Genomic DNA, 19713 nt, shown 5'->3' with positions numbered 1-19713 from the left:
CACCGGATTCAGTGGTCCTGGGGGACTGGAATCGACGGTGCCGATGTCATCAGTGCCTCTGCAGGTGTCGGTGCCGGGTAATCCAACTTAGACGAGCTCTCTGGCTGCGATGCAGGTGGCACGGAAGCAGCAGGAGCAGGGGGCTCAACCACGGCGCGTGCCGGGGAGCCGTCAGGCACCAGCAGGAATCGTAGGCTTTCTCGACCTCGGAAGAAGGGAGCGGTGCCGAGTCGACATCGGTGCCAAAAGGCCTTGGTAGTACCGGCGGGGTCCGGTGCCGAGAAGGCGCTTCTGTCCACCGCTTGAACATCGCTCGGCGCCCAAGGTGGAGGGGTAAGTGAAAGTCCCGCACCTTTTTGTTCTCGGCTTAAAAGCCTTGCAAATGGGGCACTTAGCTGTCAAGTGTGATTCCTTGAGGCACTTCAAACAGGAGTCGTGTAGATCTCCCTTCGGCCGCGGCTTCTGGCAGGCCGGGCCCATTTTAAAACCCGGTGAGCCATGCATGGGCTCCGGCACCGAGATCATGGAAGGGGCTACTTCCTGAACCCCGCTAACTAAACTAACCATGTTAGCAAAGAAAACACGCATAACTATACAATATATATATATATATAAGGGTTATTATACGAGAAATACGAGTAGCTAGGGAAGTGGAGGTCAGCTAAGCCGCGCTCCACTGTTCCAACGACCGACACGGGCGGTAAGAAGGAACTGAGGAGCGGGTGGGCCGGCAGGAGTATATATCAAGCGCCATGGTGGCGCCACTCTAGGGGGCGACCTGCCGGCCCACTGAGTTGCTAGGGTAAAAGTTTTCCGACGAATGTGCACGCGCGGCGCACACACCTAACTGGAATGGATATGAGCAATCACTCGAAGAAGAATAATGCATTTCTCAGAGGATTTACTGGGCCAGGGTTGAGTTTCAGCCATTTTAAAAGTGAAATATATAAGGCATACTGTAATTTAGAACACAGAAGCTTTGTTTTAGGAAACAAAAACATTATTTTTACCAGCAGCGAAGAATTACCAGTCACTCTAGAGAACAGATTTTTTAAACTCCATTAGGGAGACATTGTAACACAAAAGAAGGCTACTATTTTTCTTTTAGGATAAAATTTTAAATTTGGGTCTGTCTATCTGAAACTCTTCCCTTTTGTAAGCCACTTTCCAGACATGCCTGAGCTAACACTTCCTAATATGGTGCTCAAATGCATTGAGTGAAAAAGCAATGGACTAGTTCGAACAATGCACTAAACTGAAATCAACCAAAATTTAAATTAACTGGATCTTTGATCATTTATTGTAAAATGAAATATTGATTTGACAAAGTACAATATTAAAACTATATTTCCTGTGACAGAGTGCTGGGAATCAGGAACTTAACCAGCAGTCTGGTCACTGTTTAGCCAGCTAGGCCCTGGGCAGGGCCTGATTAAGAAGAGGAGTTTTGATTATTAGTTCCGATTGGGGTTGTGAAGCTAATGAGCCCATTAACAAGGAGACTGTATAAAAGAACACAGGAAGGAAATGCAGGTGACAGAACACAGACAGACAAGACTAGCAGGACCTGACAAAATGCAGTTCTCTGGGAGGAGAAACTTCCCCCACACACATGCTTTGAAACAAGTAGTAGTAAAGCTACATAATACTGTAAACACTGTGACTACACTAGTATGTAAAAGCTGGTGGAGTGACACACTGTAAATAAACAACATGGTGGTATCTACAGGAAGGAAGGTCTCTGTGCAGTCTGTGCAAAACAAAAAGAGGACAAGAGCAATGGGATCCGATCACATACCTGTTTCTTCCATTATTCTCATTAAAAAGGATATCAACATATTACTTTTAAAATGTAAACTAAGGGTCATCTATCTCCCAGAGCCACAAATGCAACTCCAAATGAAGTCAATAGGAGGGTGTTCTAAGACTTCTGACAATAGAGCATGTGTGCTGCAGGCTGTTCTGCTCAATAGAACCAAAAGCGCACATCACAAGATGTAAAAATGTGATTTAAACATACTTAATAAAACAAAACACATGCGCTGGTAAAAGAACTATTCTTGATCATCTTCTCTTTTGATTTACCATTGTAACAACAACTTTTTAAAATTATGAACATTTAAAAATTAGAAACAGACATTTAACTCAAAAAGTACAGTGCCAAAGTAAAGCATTAATTCCTTGAACAAGCCCATCATACCATTTTTTCGTAGCAGGCTACAATATCTTAAAACTACAAATTTCCTTTTTAAATAGATTTTATAAATGGAATGTTATATCTAAAGGCTTGACTATTCTGTTACACTACTACCCGTCTAGCCCATTAACACCCATAGAGTGAAAAAGCAATTAATTATTACAGTACCAGATAAGATAAAACAAGTAAGTAATAATGCTATCAGTTACTGACCTGTTTGCTCAGTTTCTCCCATTGTGCCTGGCAGTCTAATAGCCTAGATTTTATCCAGGTATCAACTCCTACAAGAGGCTGGCTTCTTAAACTGGACTCTACTTCTTTCATCTCTTTCAAAGATAGCTCAGTCTTTTCCATTTCATTAACAAACATCTAAACATGTATCAGAGAAAAAACGTGTTAATCTCTATTATGGGAGTACACTAATTATGCATTCATTTTTGTAAGATATCTGTATGATATGCATTCCTATTACTCAATTTTCCCAAATACATTTGTATTAAAGGCAATGCGACACCAAGATAAATATTAATCTTATCCATATATCAGTCAGCAGAGAGTGTACCAAACTAATGTGTCTAAGGCATAATAGACAATGTAAGTACAGCCCACCTGACTCAGTTATGACATCATTCAAATTAATATTCCAAAAATGCCAGATGCCTGTATCATCTCTTTGGAATGCCATAGGTTTGAAGAAGATGCACAAGTGTTTTGGACATTTCCAAATTTCCAGCAACCAGGGAAAGCCACACAAACAAACTGACTACATATCAGGGTTTATTCAAATGCTCTCAGCCAAAATTCATAACCATTGGGGGATAACACTACCAGTCATTGGTTGGGAAGAAAGGCTGAGTGATTTCAGAACTGGGGAGTTGGGAGATTTGAATGTCATTCTTGATTCTGTGCAGGACTTCCTTTATTACCAAGGAAAGTCACTTTTTCCTCTGCCCCAGTTTCCTCATCCATAAAATGCAGTAAACACTTACCCATCTATCATGGCAGTTGTGAAACTAAATTATACAAAAATTTGTAAGCATGCTAGGAGATTTGGAAGAAGCTCTCTGAAGTGCAATGTATTATTAGGGTCAAATGGATTGAAGGGCTAATTGAAAAATACTACCTGGACAAAAAAAGATGAAGACAAAAAGTGAAAGAATGTTTTGGCATGCTTTACTGTATGTGTCACACGCTCTGTTTAATAATAGCAGCAAAATAATAAAGATGAGAAAAACCACTATTGCAGAAGATTCCTTATATCAGCAGAACTCACTGTGCATTGGTCAAGCTGTTTTTGAAGCCCTTCAGAATCTCCTTGGATAGCCTGTTCTTTCATTAAGAAGTCCTTCACACCATCCATCCACTTGTGAATGATTTCTGAATCAGCCTGAATTGAACACAGTAACTCCATGATGTACAGCCAATAACTATAGCATTTCAACAGCTATCAGCAACAAGGGAGGGCAATTTTAAAAGCTGCTAGCATGGCTTCAATTTCTGTTCTGTTTGAGAGATTTGTTTCCCACCCTCAGACTGGTATGAATGATTGTCAAGTATTACATGCACGTAACAGAACTTCTAAACACAGGCTGCACTCTTCCTGGCCACTAAACAGGCGCACAGAGAGGCGGGCGAGTATAGGATTAAGGAGTTTCTGCCCACAACTTACTGTAAAGGCCTCTGTGAAGACCAGACACAACTATAGGCCACTTTTTAGACAGGAGTGCAAGGACTGTCCCCACCATATTCCCCAGGAATGCGCTGTGCCCAAGGAGGTGGAGACAGGAATCATTTCCCTCCCCATTGCACTGCACTGACACAGGCAGAAAGGTTGCACACTGTATCTCTTTAAAAAGGTGCAGTAGCAAGGATGCTCCTCCTCCATGCCTGCTGGGGACCACTGGCATTTTGCCTTTCTGAGGAACACAGATGGGCAGAAAATGCCATACTTGATTACAACAATGATCCACTAAATCCAATAGCCTGACAGCGGCCATTACCAGATATGGGGCAGTCTCTTAACTCTTATCAGTTAACTTATGCCCTGAAGAATGAAGATTTGTATCCCTTCTAACAAAAAAGTTTTATCCTGTCTAATGTAATTGTGGATGTGTAATATTCTTATTTACGACCAATATTTTAAAACCCCTGCTATACTCTCTGCTTCAATTATATTTGTGATAAAGAGGTCCTTCGGTTAGCTACACTTTGCAGGAAAAAAGTATTCATTTTCTCATTCTTCAATTTATTGTCCTTCAGTTTCACTTTATGCTGACGCAACCATCCCAATACAGAGCTGTGCCTTAAAAGCTACAATTGAGCCTTACAAAGTATATATTCCATACTGCATTCCAAAACTGAAGAAACATATACCTTACTTCATTGGAACCTTGTAACAATAATACTTTCAGGATCCAAATATTACACTGCCAACTTCTAAAAAAATGTCTGCATTGGAAGCCCATTAAAACACTGCAGTACTTATTTTTGTGCCAAACTCACTACTGGAAAGATTTACGGTTATATTCTTTACATTGTTTTGTTCCTCCTCCAGCTTTTGTAATTTTCTGCAGCTGATTTGAAAACTGATTTCACAAACCAGTCTAAACAGACCATAGGAAGCTCCAACAGTGAAACAACAATTCAGTGTAAAATATGTATTCATTAAGACTAAGATTTAACAATTTACTTAAGCATGTGCTTAACTTTAAGCACATAACTAGTCAAACTAAATGCAATGGGATTATTCACATGCTTTAGAGATAGGCATGTGCTTAAGTACTTTCCTTTCGTATGTTCTTATTTGAGAAAACCAGAATATTAAGACAGTTTGCAGTGGTGTTGCAGACATGTTGGTCCCGGAATACAGAGACACAGTGGGTGAGGTAGTGTCTTTGACTGGACCAGCTCCTGTCAGTGAGACAGCAAGTCTTTTGAGCTTAAGTAGAGTTCTTCTTCAGGTCTTGGAGATGGAGCTGTGATGCTGAGTACCTCTCTCAAATCTGACAGGGAGCTCTGCGTGGGCTCAAAGGCTTGTGTTTCTCCAACAGGAGTTGGTCCAATAGGAGATCTTACTTCACCTACCCTTGTGTCTGAGACAGTTTAGATGAAATGTAATTAAGATGAAACCTCATGCTCTGGGTCCCTAAACCTCTGATTGCCAGATGCTGCAACTGGATGACAGGAGATGGATCACTTGATAATTGCCCTGTTCTGTTCATTCCCTCTGAAGCATCTGGCACTGACCACTGTTGGAAGACAGGATACTGAGCTAGATGGACAATTGGTCTGACCCAGTATGGGTCTTATGTTCTAGGTTTAGTGAAGTAAATACTTACACATCATGCAGAGAGAAAGAGAATGAGTCAAATGCATAAGGCAGGGGGGTGGGTTTTTTTTAAATTATACTCTAAATTTGGGATGAGCTCAATAATAGGACTATTTCCCAATTTCATCCCAACTAGAAACAAAGATTACATGTACTGAGTATCAACATGAGCCCTATAAGAAGCATGTGCAATATTTCTTTGCAGTAGGTTAAAGAAAAATGAAAACAAGAGAACCAAATATTACAATATGGTGGAGGTATGATAATCTAAAAAAGAATTTGAGGAGAGGAGTTACTTATCAGCATTCCTTTTAAAACAACTCATGGGACAAAGACATATAATACAACATATATTAAAACTTGGGGCCAGATCATACCACTTATGTTCTCACATGTGGGGTAGTCCTCTCAATGCAGATATGAAGCATTCTGCACAAAACGGGAGCTCACACACTTATTTGGCTCTGCCCCCACCCCTGCCGAGGGCCTCTCTGCTGTCCACTTCCCATGTGGAGGAAAGGAGTGGAGATGGTGAAGGATAGGGGGATGTATATCTTAAGACCCTTAGAAGCCCCTTCAGAACTCTACCTAAAAAAACAGGACAAACTTGTCTGTATTCTTTCTCCCCAGTGAGTCCCTGCAAGCAGGAACCCAGGGGCAGCTACAACCACAGAACAGGAGAGATCCCTGGCCATTCTGTTCCATTACTAGCTGTGTTCCCTGGGAGATATAAGAGACCAGAACCACTGCAGAAAGTTGAGGAGATCTGTCAGATTTTGGTGCCTTCTTGACAGGGAGGCAAACCCTGCCATCCATGGACAAGATGCTGAGGAAGAATCCTTCTGGATATTTCTACACAGCACTCCTTCACACAGCTATCAATCCAGAGGCTGTGTGAGTGTGATGGTCTCTTTAGAGTGGGATCATTTGCCCAACAGTATTTTCCACAATATTTTCCACTAAAATTTGTAAAGCTGTGCACCATAACAAAACTGAGTAAAATGAATACATTTCCTCTCATTTCCCAAAGTGAAATCTAAAAACATATTTTAGTCCATGTGCCACCGATGACACACAGAATTTGCTTCCTACAATTAAGGGGAAATTCCGTGGTCTCTTGTATCACAGTCCAGCGGACAGGGCACTGGACTGGGAGTCAGGATTTCTAAGTGGCTCTGCCACTGATCTGCTGTACAACCTTTAATAAGTCACTTCACTCTCTTTGTCTCTGTTGCCTAAATGTAAAATGGGGATAATGATATTTGGCAGGTGTAGTTCTCAGAACTAAGTGTTCATATTACTGGAAAATGTACATTTAAAAACCATGAGAAAATTGATTAAAACAAAACAAAAATCCTTACGTAAATGCAAACTAACTTCCTATGTATGATCACATCATCATCATCTTCATCATGATCTCACTTGCTTCAACTCATGTTGCTTCCCATGTCTCTTGTCTACCCACTCATCTATCTGTTTTACTAAGTTTGGGTATGGCTGTAAAATACAATCAACCCATCCAATTTGGTATCATGTCTCCAACAGTACCCAGCACCTGCTGAGTAGTATAGAATATCTATGCAAATAAAACTAGTTTATAGATTAGATCCTCCCTCCCCCTGCAACGCAAACTTCACTTTGATCTGCCCAGTCCTAACCATGAAGTTTTTGTTTCAATCTTCATCTTCAAACTATGATGGTTTTTAAACTACAGCATCCCGGGATATCACCACCAATGTATGTACTAACAAAGCTCCTCAAAGGAAATAGGAAACTACATACATGCAGCTTTATGAAGGTTTGTTTGTATATTGATAGCCTTTACAGAGCATTCAGGAAATGCTGGGAAAAACTATCAGAAAAAATTTCCATGTATTAAAAAACACCCACATTTAAGCTCTTTGAAGTACGTCTCCTCAGGCACCATCACTGCAAATTTCAGAATACTTCAATACGGTCTCCTCCTGCAATTTTCTTAAGCTTTTCCCCTCCACTAAAACTATGTACTCAACTTCAGCATTCTGTTCTCCCTATGCCTCCAGGACACCTATTGACATTAGTGGAATATCAGTAGCCTTAACATCAATGGTTGACCCAAACACACAGTGAAAGCAGTACACTAACATTGAGTACTACTGTGAAGACCAGAAAGGAGAATTTTGCCCTCAGCTTGTAGCTGCATCACATCTCTGAGATAATTCTGATACAATAACTGAGTACACTACCTTGTTCTTATGTATATGCAAAAGGGAGCATTTCCATTTTCAAGGCCCAATCCTGCACAGGATAAGCATGTTTAAGTGGGTGAACGTGGGGATTATTCAAATGACTGCAGTAAATGTTAAATTTGATGTGCAACTAGTTACAAGAAAGATATTGCAATGACAAGAAATTAGAGAGTTCTGAAAAGAACTGCAAAACTGAATGAGGAGCTGAGGTAATATTTAAAAAGTTAAGGATATATAACTCAACAAACTGAGAACTAAGAGGGAACCATTGTAAGTCTATTAGTATTTGAATGATGTGAACACATGGAAGAAGAGGCGTTATTTAGCATGATGAAGGGCAACACAACTAGGAAGAATGGGGTGAGATTAAGAAAGGACAACTGTAGGCTTAACATCAAGCTAAATCTCTTACAAGAATAATCACCAAAGACTTTGGTTGAAATTTCATCACTTGGCACATTTAAAACTAGCCATACTATTAACAGCTTCAACATAGACAAATGTAGGTCTCCACTTGAGTTCTTAGTACCAGGGTTGGCCACCACCCAAGCACCCCTTTGTGCCCAGATGTGCCTCTGCAGTACTCCGCTCCTGTAGTCTCCTTCACATGGGTCCTCAAAATCAAGACAGTCCAAAAGAAATTAAAAAACATTCCTAGCCTGAGGTCCATTTTATTCAGTCCTCAGGTATACAAGGCCCTCCAGGCCCCAACCCCAGTTCAGCATCTTTCCCCCCTCCATTACGGGGCTAACTTCTTTTTCCCAGAGCTGGGCACAGTTCAATGTCTCAGCAAGAGTCAAATCTTTCTCGCTTCTGCAAAGTAGCTCTTCTGACTTGTGTTTCCTGAGCATTCCCCAGCTAACTGCAGCCACTTGCTGCCATTTATATGGAATTTCCTGATCCCGCTATGATGAAGCTCAACCTGTAATCAGCGCTGACTTAGCCAGAGGCTCAGCAGTCCCTGGAACGAAACACCCTGTGTTACATCCTTGTCCAGATCAAAATTTCTTTTTAAGCTTACATGTGTTCTCCAAGTAAAATATACATTCTACCCCCTGCCCCCACCCCAAAAGTAGTGGAATCAGAAGAGGAAAACTAAAACACCCACACACACACTGATTTCCCCTCTCCCCTTCCTCTGAATCTTATGGCCCCAAAAAATGAGGTTCAATAAGAAAATTTGCATGTATATGGACTGTATAAAACATATATTCTTCAAATGGAAGAGAATATAGAGATAATTCAATGTATTCAAAGATGTTTAATGCATATAAAAAAAATCTCCAAATAAGGCAGATTCTTGAAGTGGAAATATAATTCAGACAGCAGTTCAATCTGAGAGCTCAGCATCTCCCTTGTCAGCAATTTCTAGCTGCAAAACAGTGGTAAAGGAAACTTTATATTCAGAATCTGGAACTACCGTAAATGGTCTAATGAGAGATAGATGAGTAGATCTCCCAGACACACATTTTTTATTTTCTAGATTTTAAAGTAAAAAAAAAAAAAAAAAGGGGAAGAGGAAGCCCAGATCTGAAATATATTCCAAATGTCTGCTTAAGCACTACACTAATCACATTAGACACACCAATGACTCCATATTAACAGACAGACTGGTTTTTAATCTGCTCTGATTGCCACACACTCTTCACTTCATAATTACAAATGATGGTTAGTACTATATTTTTTGAGCTACGTTTTGAAATCAAGTTATGATGCACTGAATTTTCACGTTTTTGCCTCCCCATAAAGATAGCACAGATTAATAAACTGAGACTGGGATGGCGACCCAGAAGTTAATTTAAATCCATTTGACACAATGAATCTGTGTGACACACAGCAAGCAATCCCTCCCATTTTAAAGTGAGGATATTTCCTTTCCTGCCTCAGAGGGCTGTTGGTGAGGATTGTTTGTATAACGTTTTTAAAAAGGATGAAGCACCACATACTGTAAATGCTAATTATTCTTAATAACCATTACCCACCTTCCTGACATTTCAAAGATGAGTTTTTGGAACTGGAAAACCATTCCTGTCTATCACCCTCCTTTTCCCCTTATTCTTTGAAGGCACTGTGCCAATCCAGTATTACACTTAATACAAACAACACCAAGGGACTCCGGTTCAGGAGCAGAAATGTGATTCTTACTTTTCAGACGCAGAAAAGCAAAGCATTTATTGCTCTATCCTGTAAGGTGCTTAACAACCCTGAGAGGTGCTGAATGTTCTCAGCTTCCACTGACATCAAGAATTGAGGGCACTCAGCACCTAGCAGGAGTAAATTCCTAATGATACACTTGACCCCTGCCATTCCAGGAACAGAGTGTAAAGGAGGAATTTTTTATGTAAGTAAAAACAATTCTATCAGATGATGAAGAAGTACATCAGAGGTTTTAAAATGGAGAGACTCATGACAACACTACAGTATACTTCAGCATTCCCTGTGATAAGATTTTTATATTCTTCTTAAATCTGTGGCCAATACATATTTAAATGTCAAAGTTAAACATTAGCTGGATTCATGCTTGCACAGGGAGAAGAAAATGGACTCTTAATGGATATAAACCCAAATATTTTTCACTTTACCTCAAATATTCTCAGTTTAGAGACAATTTCCTCCAGTAGGTGAACATCTTTAGAAAACTTGTCCCATTGCTCATGTATACACTTGAACTCTTGCTTGTAGATCTTTGCTATATCAGAGGAAGCATGTTTTTCCAAAGCTCTTGTTTCTGCAGCAAGTTTATCTATTATGGGTTTCTGGTCTTCTATTGTTTTACATACAGTCTGCAAGGAGAAAACAGGAAAAAAATGTACATATGGGTAGCACTTATGGTTCTTTGTAAGTGTGAGGGAAGAGAGCAGACAGAATCAGGCTCCTCCTAATCAACATCACTCTGAAATCTTTGTTGCCCTCCTCTGTAACTCTCATGTGTGTCATTCTTATACTATCGTACATCTGCACAGTATGTCCATTCGGGTCAATTAGTCACAGAGGTGGAGTAGAATTCTTAAACAGCAGTCCAGTCATACAGATCCCCAGAGACTAAAGAAAAAGTCACGTTCATGATTCCCAACAGCTCATGTACTAAAGACTTCTGCCATCTTTAAATTACATAGCAGCATCAGAAGATCAAGCTACAGAATTCCTGCCATGTCGTAATCAGTTGTCTATAAAGTAAAGCACTGATAGCCTCACTTACTAGGACATTAACATCCCCAACTAACCCCTGCTCCAAAAGAAAGGAAAACCCAAAAAAAGGAAAAAAAATAACCAGTGATTAGTCTTCAGCAGAGTTCCTCTAGCTTCATCCCCGCACTCCTACACTAATGCATAGAAAAAGATTTCTCCATTACACAGAGTGGTTACAAAAAGGGGTGAGGAGGGGAGAACAGTTAATTTATGGGGATTTTTTTTCTTTTTAAATTTAACTATTTGGAGATATATGTGTGTGTATATATACATACACACAGATAAATGAAGTAGGAGGTTCGTACATTTATATAACAGCTTTTGACAAAGATATCTACTTACTATTGCACATATATAAAGTGAAGTCTCACTTCTTTCTGGCTACAGATGTTTTAAAGCAATTCTCTCTCTATAGTACCAAAGGGTCAGTACTCCTTGCTTCTGAAAAGCAGGCTGAAAGACAGGTCTTTCAACAGCTCACAGCTATAATACTTCATGGTTTAGGATTTTAAAAAAAAAAAAAAAAAAAAAAAAAAAAAAAAAGAAAGATACATCCCTTACTCAACTGAAATTTCAAGGTGATGCAGAGAAAAAGTTTAAATTATCCCTCTGGATTTGGCTAGGGTACACCAAGCACCACTAGTCACAGATAATCTGGCTAAAACATTGGGATGTGGGATGGGGAAAAGCAGCTGCCAGTTGCATTAATGCTTCTTTTGGGTAAGTAAATTATCAAGACAGCCAAGTTTCTAGATGCAAAAGTGAAAATAAACTTACCTTTGTCTGCTGCAAGGCTCTCTCAACCTTACTAGGGTCACTCACAGCGCTCATGATGGATTGTACTTTACTCTCCAATTCATTCAATGTATCCTTCACTCTCTTCAAAGTGTCCAAGTAATCCTGGCTAGGCTGGCATTCTAACTCTGTTTTTGATAAAAAAGGTTGCTATTTTTAAAAAAGGGAGGAAAATGCTTTTATTTCTAAAAGGAATTAAGCTATATTTCATATATTTGAATGAATGCTAGAACACCCTTAATGCATAATACTCCACCCCTTACCCAACTCGCCACACTCCCTGTCCCCCGACTGCCTTCCGTAGAGACTGTCCAGTTTGGCCGATGTACATAGCAGAGGGCATATATTACATTGGTGGACATGCAGGTGGATGAACCAGTGATGGTGTGCCTGATCTGGTTAGGTCCTGTGATGGTGTTGCTGGTGTAGATGTGGGCAGACCTGGCATCGAGATTTGTTGCATGGATTGGTTCCTGAGTTAGTTACTATGGTGCAGTGTGCAGTTACTGGTGAGAATTTGCTTCAGGTTGGCAGGTTGTCTGTGGGCGAGGACTGGCCTGCCACCCAAGGCCTGTGAAAGTGTGGGATCATTGTCCAGGATGGGTTGTAGATCACTGATGATGCGCTGGAGAGGTTTTAGCTGGGGACTGTATGTGATGGCCAGTGGAGTCCTGTTGGTTTCTTTCTTGGGTTTGTCTTGCAGTAGGAGGCTTCTGGGTACACATCTGGCTCTGTTGATCTGTTTCCTTATTTCCTCGTGTGGGTATTGTAGTTTTGAGAATGCTTGGTGGAGATTTTGTAGGTGTTGGTCTCTGTCTGAGGGGGTAGAGCAGATGCGGTTGTACCTCAGTGCTTGGCTGTAGACAATGGATCGTGTGATGTGCACGGGATGGAAGCTGGAGGCATGAAGGTAGGCATAGCGGTCGGTAGGTTTTCGGTATAGAGTGGTGTTAATGTGACCATCACTTATTTGCACCATGGTGTCTAGGAAGTGGACCTCCCATGTAGATTGGTCCAGGCTGAAGCTGATGGTGGGGTGGAAGCTGTTGAAATCATGGTGAAATTTTTCCAGAGAGTCTTCTTCCCATGTATCCAGATGATGAAGATGTCATCAATGTAGTGTAGGTAGAGAAGGGGCGTGAGTGGACAAGAGCTGAGGAAGCGTTGTTCCAGGTCGGCCATGAAAATATTGGCATATTGTGGGGCCATGCGGGTGCCCATAGCGGTGCCACTGATCTGGAGGTATATACTGTCATCAAATTTGAAATAATTGTGTGTGAGGATTAAGGCACAGAGCTCAGCAACCAGTTGTGCTGTGACATCATCAGGGATATTGTTCCTGACAGCTTGTATTCCATCTGTGTGTGGGATGTTCGTGTAGAGAGCCTCTACATCCATAGTGGCTAGGATGGTGTTTTCTGGAAGGTCACCAATGCATTGTAGTTTCCTCAGGAAATCAGTGGTGTCACGGAGATAGCTGGGAGTGCTGGTGGCATAGGGTCTGAGTAGAGAGTCCACATATCCAGACAATCCTTCAGTGAGTGCCAATGCCCGAGATGCCAACTCTGCCCACATATCTACACCAGCGACACCATCACAAGACCTAACCAGATCAGCCACACCATCACCGGTTCATTCACAGGCACGTCCACCAATGTAATATACGCCATCATATGCCAGCAATGCCCCTCTGCTATGTACATCGGCCAAACTGGACAGTCGCTATGGAAAAGGATAAATAGACACAAATCAGACATTAGGAATGGTAATATACAAAAACCTGTAGGAGAACACTTCAACCTCCCTTGCCACACAATAGCAGATCTTAAGGTGGCCATCCTGCAGCAAAAAAACTTCAGGACCAGACTTCAAAGAGAAACTGCTGAGCTTCAGTTCATCTGCAAATTTGACACCATCAGCTCAGGATTAAACAAAAACTGTGAATGGCTTGCCAACTACAAAACCAGTTTCTCCTCCCTTGGTTTTCACACCTCAGCTGCTAGAACAGGGCCTCATCCTCCCTGATTGAACTAACCTCATTATCTCTAGCTTGCTTCTTGCTTGCATATATATATCTGCCCCTGGAAATTTCCACTACATGCATCTGACGAAGTGGATATTCACCCACGAAAGCTCATGCTTCAAAACGTCTGTTAGTCTATAAGGAGCCACAGGACTCTGCTGCTTTTACAGATCCAAACTAACACGGCTACCCCTCCGATACAAAAATGCTTAAGTGACTCAAGAGTTGAAATCCCAGTTTCAAAAGTGACTTAGGCACTTAGTAGCCTGAGTCTCATTGAAAGCCAAAAAGACTTAAGACACTTAAGACCCTTTTTGAACATGGAGTTCTGAAAAATTTAGCCTACATCTAATATTCCTGAAGCAATGACAGGGAGTGAATTCATGCTGGCAATACATCAAATGTTATTTGGAAACACTGAGGAGCAGCCTAAAACTAGGGACCTTGGGACCAATGAATCAGCAGGTTAGTATGTGTTGTGGACTGTTTGCACATCTTCATTTGGTTTTAGGCTTGGCAGAATTCTTTTTTATATAATTTTGATGGATAATATCAGTTATTTTAAGCAATTTTTTTTTCAATTTTTATTGATTTAAATTTTCAGTTGTGGGAAATCAGGGGGCATCAGACCGTTATTTAAAGGACAGTAGATGTTGAGATTCAAAAAATAAAAGTTTTATAATGGTTAAAACATTATGTGGATAATTTGTATATCAAAATAAACAAAGTATATAGTCGTAAGTCAAACTCTAATAAGCTCTCAAAGTAGCATTTTTCTTAGTTTCCCTGTCTCGAAATTTCAATCATCAAAGGAAATATTTTTTCATCAGTTTGTGTGTATGAGGTGAAATCAACGTTTATTAACATTTACTGATAGAAATCTAATCCTTGCAAGCCTATTTATTTTTAATTAGGTTTCTTGCTTCTGACTTCTTTGGAATCTCAAAGGATTTGTTTGGCACATTAGTTTGTGTGTTTCAGAAACTATCAAAAAAATATGTAATTTAAAATCAGCACTGAACACCATGGTGGCTATCAAAATAGTATTGCGGTATGTATATTCTCTGGCCTTGGATACATATGCAAGTTCTTCACTGACATCACCAAAAAATAATCAAAAGGCTCACTTTCAACAATGGATTGTTAAAACTATCAGTGCTACTTCATGCCATTTCTAACTGAATAATGAGTGAACACTTCTAGAGACAATTAGACCTATCCAGTAGCATCGTTTCTCAAAGGAAGCCATATCAGTTTTAAAAGGAAAGCTTCCATGGTATAGCAAGTAGAAGCAGTAGTTTTAATCAGTGAAACCTGCTGATAAGGAACTTGCAATGAAATTCCACCCTTATTTGAAATAAAATTCAAGTTGCAATTCTCAACAATATTCCTATGGAGCTGTACAAGCTTATAAACTCTGCAGACTTGCAGCACCAGTACTTCTCGTCATTGTAGGAGCTTATAAATGCTGAAGGTCCCTTCTATTTGCAAGCAATTCAACTTATGTTAAATGACAAAAAACACACTATACTGCACTATACGCAGTTTCCACTATATAAGAAAGTCACAAACAAACAATAAGTTCTTTTATAAAAGTTTGGAGAGTACCTTGGGGGCAAATACCATGCACTCCAATCTGCAGACAAACGACACTTTCAAAAACTATAATCTACCCTGAATATATTATCTGACCCCTTTAATTAGGATGCATTTACAAGGTAATAAATGGTTAAAATACATTGTCATTCATAAACAAACAAGCTTACTTCAAATGATTTTCTAGATATTAAAAAATCTCAGGCATATTCTAGTCACGTCTTGCAATGATCTACTGCAATGCACATTACCCATATATCTCTTCATATGCACATGAACTAAATCATAACAATTACAAAATAATTCTTCGTCACAATAAGCATGATAAAAAACCCATAATTTAAGCATGATCCGTGGGAAAGTTTTCTGACAATGTGACTTAAAGAGCTCGTTCCTTATGTGATGCATTAAATAGTTGCCTTAATAGCATAGCAGTTTAATCTTATTTTTTATTGCACTGGAAAGACAGCTTTTCTCCTCCCCCAGCTGGAGCCAGCATAAAACACTTCATCCAGCCTCTTCAATGCATAAAACAAAAAAGACTACAGGGGTGAGGAATCTACTTATAGATCAGTGCACTTAATATTGGGCTGTAAAATATTAAAAGCTACATATTTGTGCACTACATTTAAAATCTCTCCGAAGTCAGTATGCCTGGTTTGAATGTTAATAGTGAAGCTTTAATGATACAGAGAGGCAAGGAGAATGTTCCTGAGAAGCAGCTCAAACTCCTAAAAGCTTCAAAGATGGAATTCTTCTTCAGACAAGTATTTCCAAAAAGAATTATGTATGATTAATATGCTCGACAAAGCTGAAAGAGAAAATAAATTTCTTATGCACATTTCAATTTCACAGTGCTCCCTATCTTCCATTCTTCAGTGGCACGTAGTTGGCTAATTTACCCTGCACCAAAGCATTATTTCTATAGTGCTATAGGCATACCTAGTTCTTTATCCTGTATCATGTACTTCAAATATGTCTTGCTAATTAATTAATTTCAGGAATGCAGCACCCTTGCATAATCACTTTTCACATTAGGGAAGAACATATTTAGCAAGGTGCATGGAGGAGGTAATCTGGCACTCCAATTTTCTGTTACATTCTACAAGCCTGATCAAAAACCCACTGATGTCAATGGAAACACTCCCGGAAATTGCAATAGGCTCTGAACCAGGCCCTATATAAATAACTACTTAAATTTAATCGTCAGTACATAGAAAAAGCAATTCTTGAATCCAATTATGAACTATCCTGCTTGCACCTTTCTACCAAATAACAGTAAGTAACTGTTTCAAGGGGTTCTGAGCTCCCACTTAGACATGGTAAGTGGGAGCCCACCATTTTAATTTGCTAAAGTAATTACACAGTGACCTTTCAGTATTTTTAAAAGTTGCTCTTTCATGTATGAGTTTTAGACAGTGACACTGATGGAAAAACATTTTTTTAAATTAATGCTTGAGGGCCTGATCCAAAGCCCACTGAAGGCAATGCAAGCATTTCCACTAACACGAGTGGACTCTGAATCAGGCCCCAGTCCAGAAATGCCAGAGTTAAGGCTTTGCGTGTACACCTTACACTTTACATATTACACTCCTGGGGGGAATTCCGTGCCAAAAATTTTAAAAATTCTGACCCAAAAATTCTGCATCAAAAATTTAAAAATTCAGCAAATTTTATTTGTCAAAACAACACTACATTATGACACCCACTTGAAATAAAATTACCAAACTATTTGAAAATACCTGTGAGCAAGTATGTCTGTAACAATACAGGCACACACAAAAAATTACTCCAGAAGTAGAGAGAGTTAAAGAAACCTCTATGACAACTCTGTGCCTGTTTCTCTGCCCCCTCCTCTACAGAGCTCAGCTGGGGAGCCAGACATCCCCTCCCCCACAGAGCCAAGCCATGCCCTCCCAATCCAAAAACCTGAAACACCCCCCGACACACACAGAGGCCAGTTGTGGCCTCCCTAGCCCAGACATTCTCACCCTTATCCCCCAAAGGCCAGCTGCGGGGCCCCTTCAGACCAGACACACTCACCCCCTATTCTCCTACAGCCCAGGAATCCAGAGGGAGAAACATCCTGATGCTGGATCCCAGGCTTGCACAGAGTTTCCGCAGGGGCATTCTGGGAACTACAGCTGGGAACTCCCTCCAGCCTTGTCTTCTATTTGTGAGCTAGGCTCTGCTGGGTCCAGCAGCCCCTATGGGCAGCCAACATCTCTGCAGCCCATTTCTGAGGGGGGGGGAGGAGGAAATTCTGCATGCACAATATAAATTTCTGAAAAATTCTGCATTGCACAGTGGTGCAGAATCCCCCCAAGAGTAATTTTATTTATTCTGAAGGGCCCCTGCCTTATTTTATATCAGAATTAAATGATGAATGAGACTAGAGACTCCCTCACCTCATTCAGTGAGAAAGATGTGCACTGCAAGAGGTTTAAAACATTGTAAAGTGAAGCATTTAGCAGTCAAAAAATTCCAAAGTTAAGGATGTCTGTGGAATCTTAACTCTTTGCTACCAATACCAACTTTGGCTGTATTATGTTCTAGTCTTGAATGATATGGGCACATCCCGTTTTTCTCCACAAGATCACTGCCTTGTTCAACTCACAAAATGGTTTGAGAGCAGAAAATGAGGTACCTGTTCAATACATTTCAATGTAGCCTAAACTCATAGCACTGAAAGTCAATGATCCAACAGACTATGAAATATCAAACAGCACATAGATCACACTACATTTAAATATAGTTCAAGCAGATACTGACACATAGTTCACATTACTTATGATTTATTTCACTCAGAAGAATGCTACTTTTTTGTAAATAAAGGTACATATATCCCCAAATCATCATTTACTAAGTTTAAACCTGGCTAAAAATTAAAAATACATTAGAAATTTTAATAGTTTTGCTTAATGGAAAAGTAGTTGGACAACTTTAGTTTACAGGCATATATGATGATACAGATATAGGTCAGTCTGGCAGGAATCCATTCAAAAATTCTGCATCAGCAGAAATGCTAGAAGTATATGAAAGATGTTAATAAAAGACTTAAATGAGATTCCCTAACAGATCATTGCCATATATGTGTTTGAGCATTTACCATTTATATATTTGGTTACAGTTAATTACAAAAATAGCTCCATTAAGAGGTTATGGTAGTACGTGAAGTTACTGACTGACTCCATGAAACATCATATTTCACTGAAACCTTCCATATATTCAATAGTGTACTGTCAGACTACAACACGTGGGAGTACCTTCAACTCCCCTTTACTTCACAATGGCAACTGAGGGCACTCACAGCCTTGCAAGATAAAGCCCATAGCCGGATAAGATCCCTCTACATTTGTGATCTAAACAATAACTGTTACTATCACCTATTTTTTCTGCTTGACAGAACCAGTTACTGAGATTCAGAAGATAAATTCAACAGCACAGAGGCTACTTTTGGTACCCAGAGCTACTTCCATTACAGTAGTCGCACAGATGAACTAAAAGGCCATTTCAGCCCTAGAAGCCAATATTCAAGTACTGATCCATATACCCACATTAAAAAAGGGTATGTGATTTCACATCATCCTGCTCCACACACCACACCTCAATTTAAGTAGTCATGAAGGGTGCAAAAAGATATTGGGATTTTGTGAGATTTAGTTGGTCAGATGACTCATCTAGAACAGGCCTGCACAACATATGGACCACTGTGCGGTCCGCGGCAGGGAATCAAAGGGCTCTGGGCTGCCTGCAGCCGCGGGGAGCCCAGAGCTCTTTACATCTCAGCAGCGACTGGGATTCCTAGGGCTCTGGGCTGCCCACAGCGGCAGGGAGCCCAGAGCCCTTTAAATCTCAGTCGCGGCCTGGATTCATAGGGCTCAGGCAGCCCAGAGCCCTTTGAACCCCGGCCGCAGCTCCAGCAGATGGGCTGGGACTTAAAGGGCTCGGGCTCCCCTCAGCGGCAGGAGCTCTGGGCCCTTTAAATCCCTGCCCCAGCCCCGCAAAGCTCCGGGTTCCCCCAACTGCTGGAGCCCTGGGCCCTTTAATTTGTCCCTGAGGGCTCCCAGCCATCTCTTCAGCTGGGAGCCCCTGATTGATTTAAAATCAAGTATTACCTCCCCACCCCCAACCTTCCTTTTTGGCCCACAGCTGTTTTGATGGAGTGGCGCTGGGAAGAAGGGTTTGTTTCTGCAGGGCTGGGCGGTGCTGGGGCAGGGTGTTTCCGCGGGGCCTGGAGGTTCGGGGGGTGCGGGCAGTGTTTCTGCAGGGCCGGGAGGTTTCGGCCCTCAGCTGTTTTCTTTGGAGTAATGTGGCCCTCGCGGCTTTATGAGCTGTGCAGGCCTGCTCTAGAACA

General features: G+C 40.8%; 1 protein-coding gene across 10 annotated transcripts in view; it reads right to left on the bottom strand.

Moving 5' to 3' along the window:
• The window catches only part of UTRN (utrophin), a 638628-nt gene that overhangs the window by 437618 nt on the left and 181297 nt on the right, over positions 1-19713 (bottom strand). For all 10 annotated transcript variants that reach the window (XM_030556487.1, XM_030556489.1, XM_030556490.1 and 7 more), the window contains 4 exons: positions 11720-11865; positions 10336-10536; positions 3471-3584; positions 2411-2566 (listed from right to left, as the gene is read on the bottom strand). In XM_030556487.1, the coding sequence (XP_030412347.1) occupies positions 2411-2566; positions 3471-3584; positions 10336-10536; positions 11720-11865 (617 nt within the window). The remainder of the gene's footprint in view (positions 1-2410; positions 2567-3470; positions 3585-10335; positions 10537-11719; positions 11866-19713) is intronic.

This window comes from Gopherus evgoodei, chromosome 3 (genome assembly GCF_007399415.2).
Source record: "Gopherus evgoodei ecotype Sinaloan lineage chromosome 3, rGopEvg1_v1.p, whole genome shotgun sequence".
In the NCBI taxonomy this organism is placed as follows: Eukaryota; Metazoa; Chordata; order Testudines; family Testudinidae; genus Gopherus; species Gopherus evgoodei.
The sequence above is the reverse complement of the archived record's forward strand: the minus strand, read 5'-3'. Positions and strand labels throughout refer to the sequence as shown.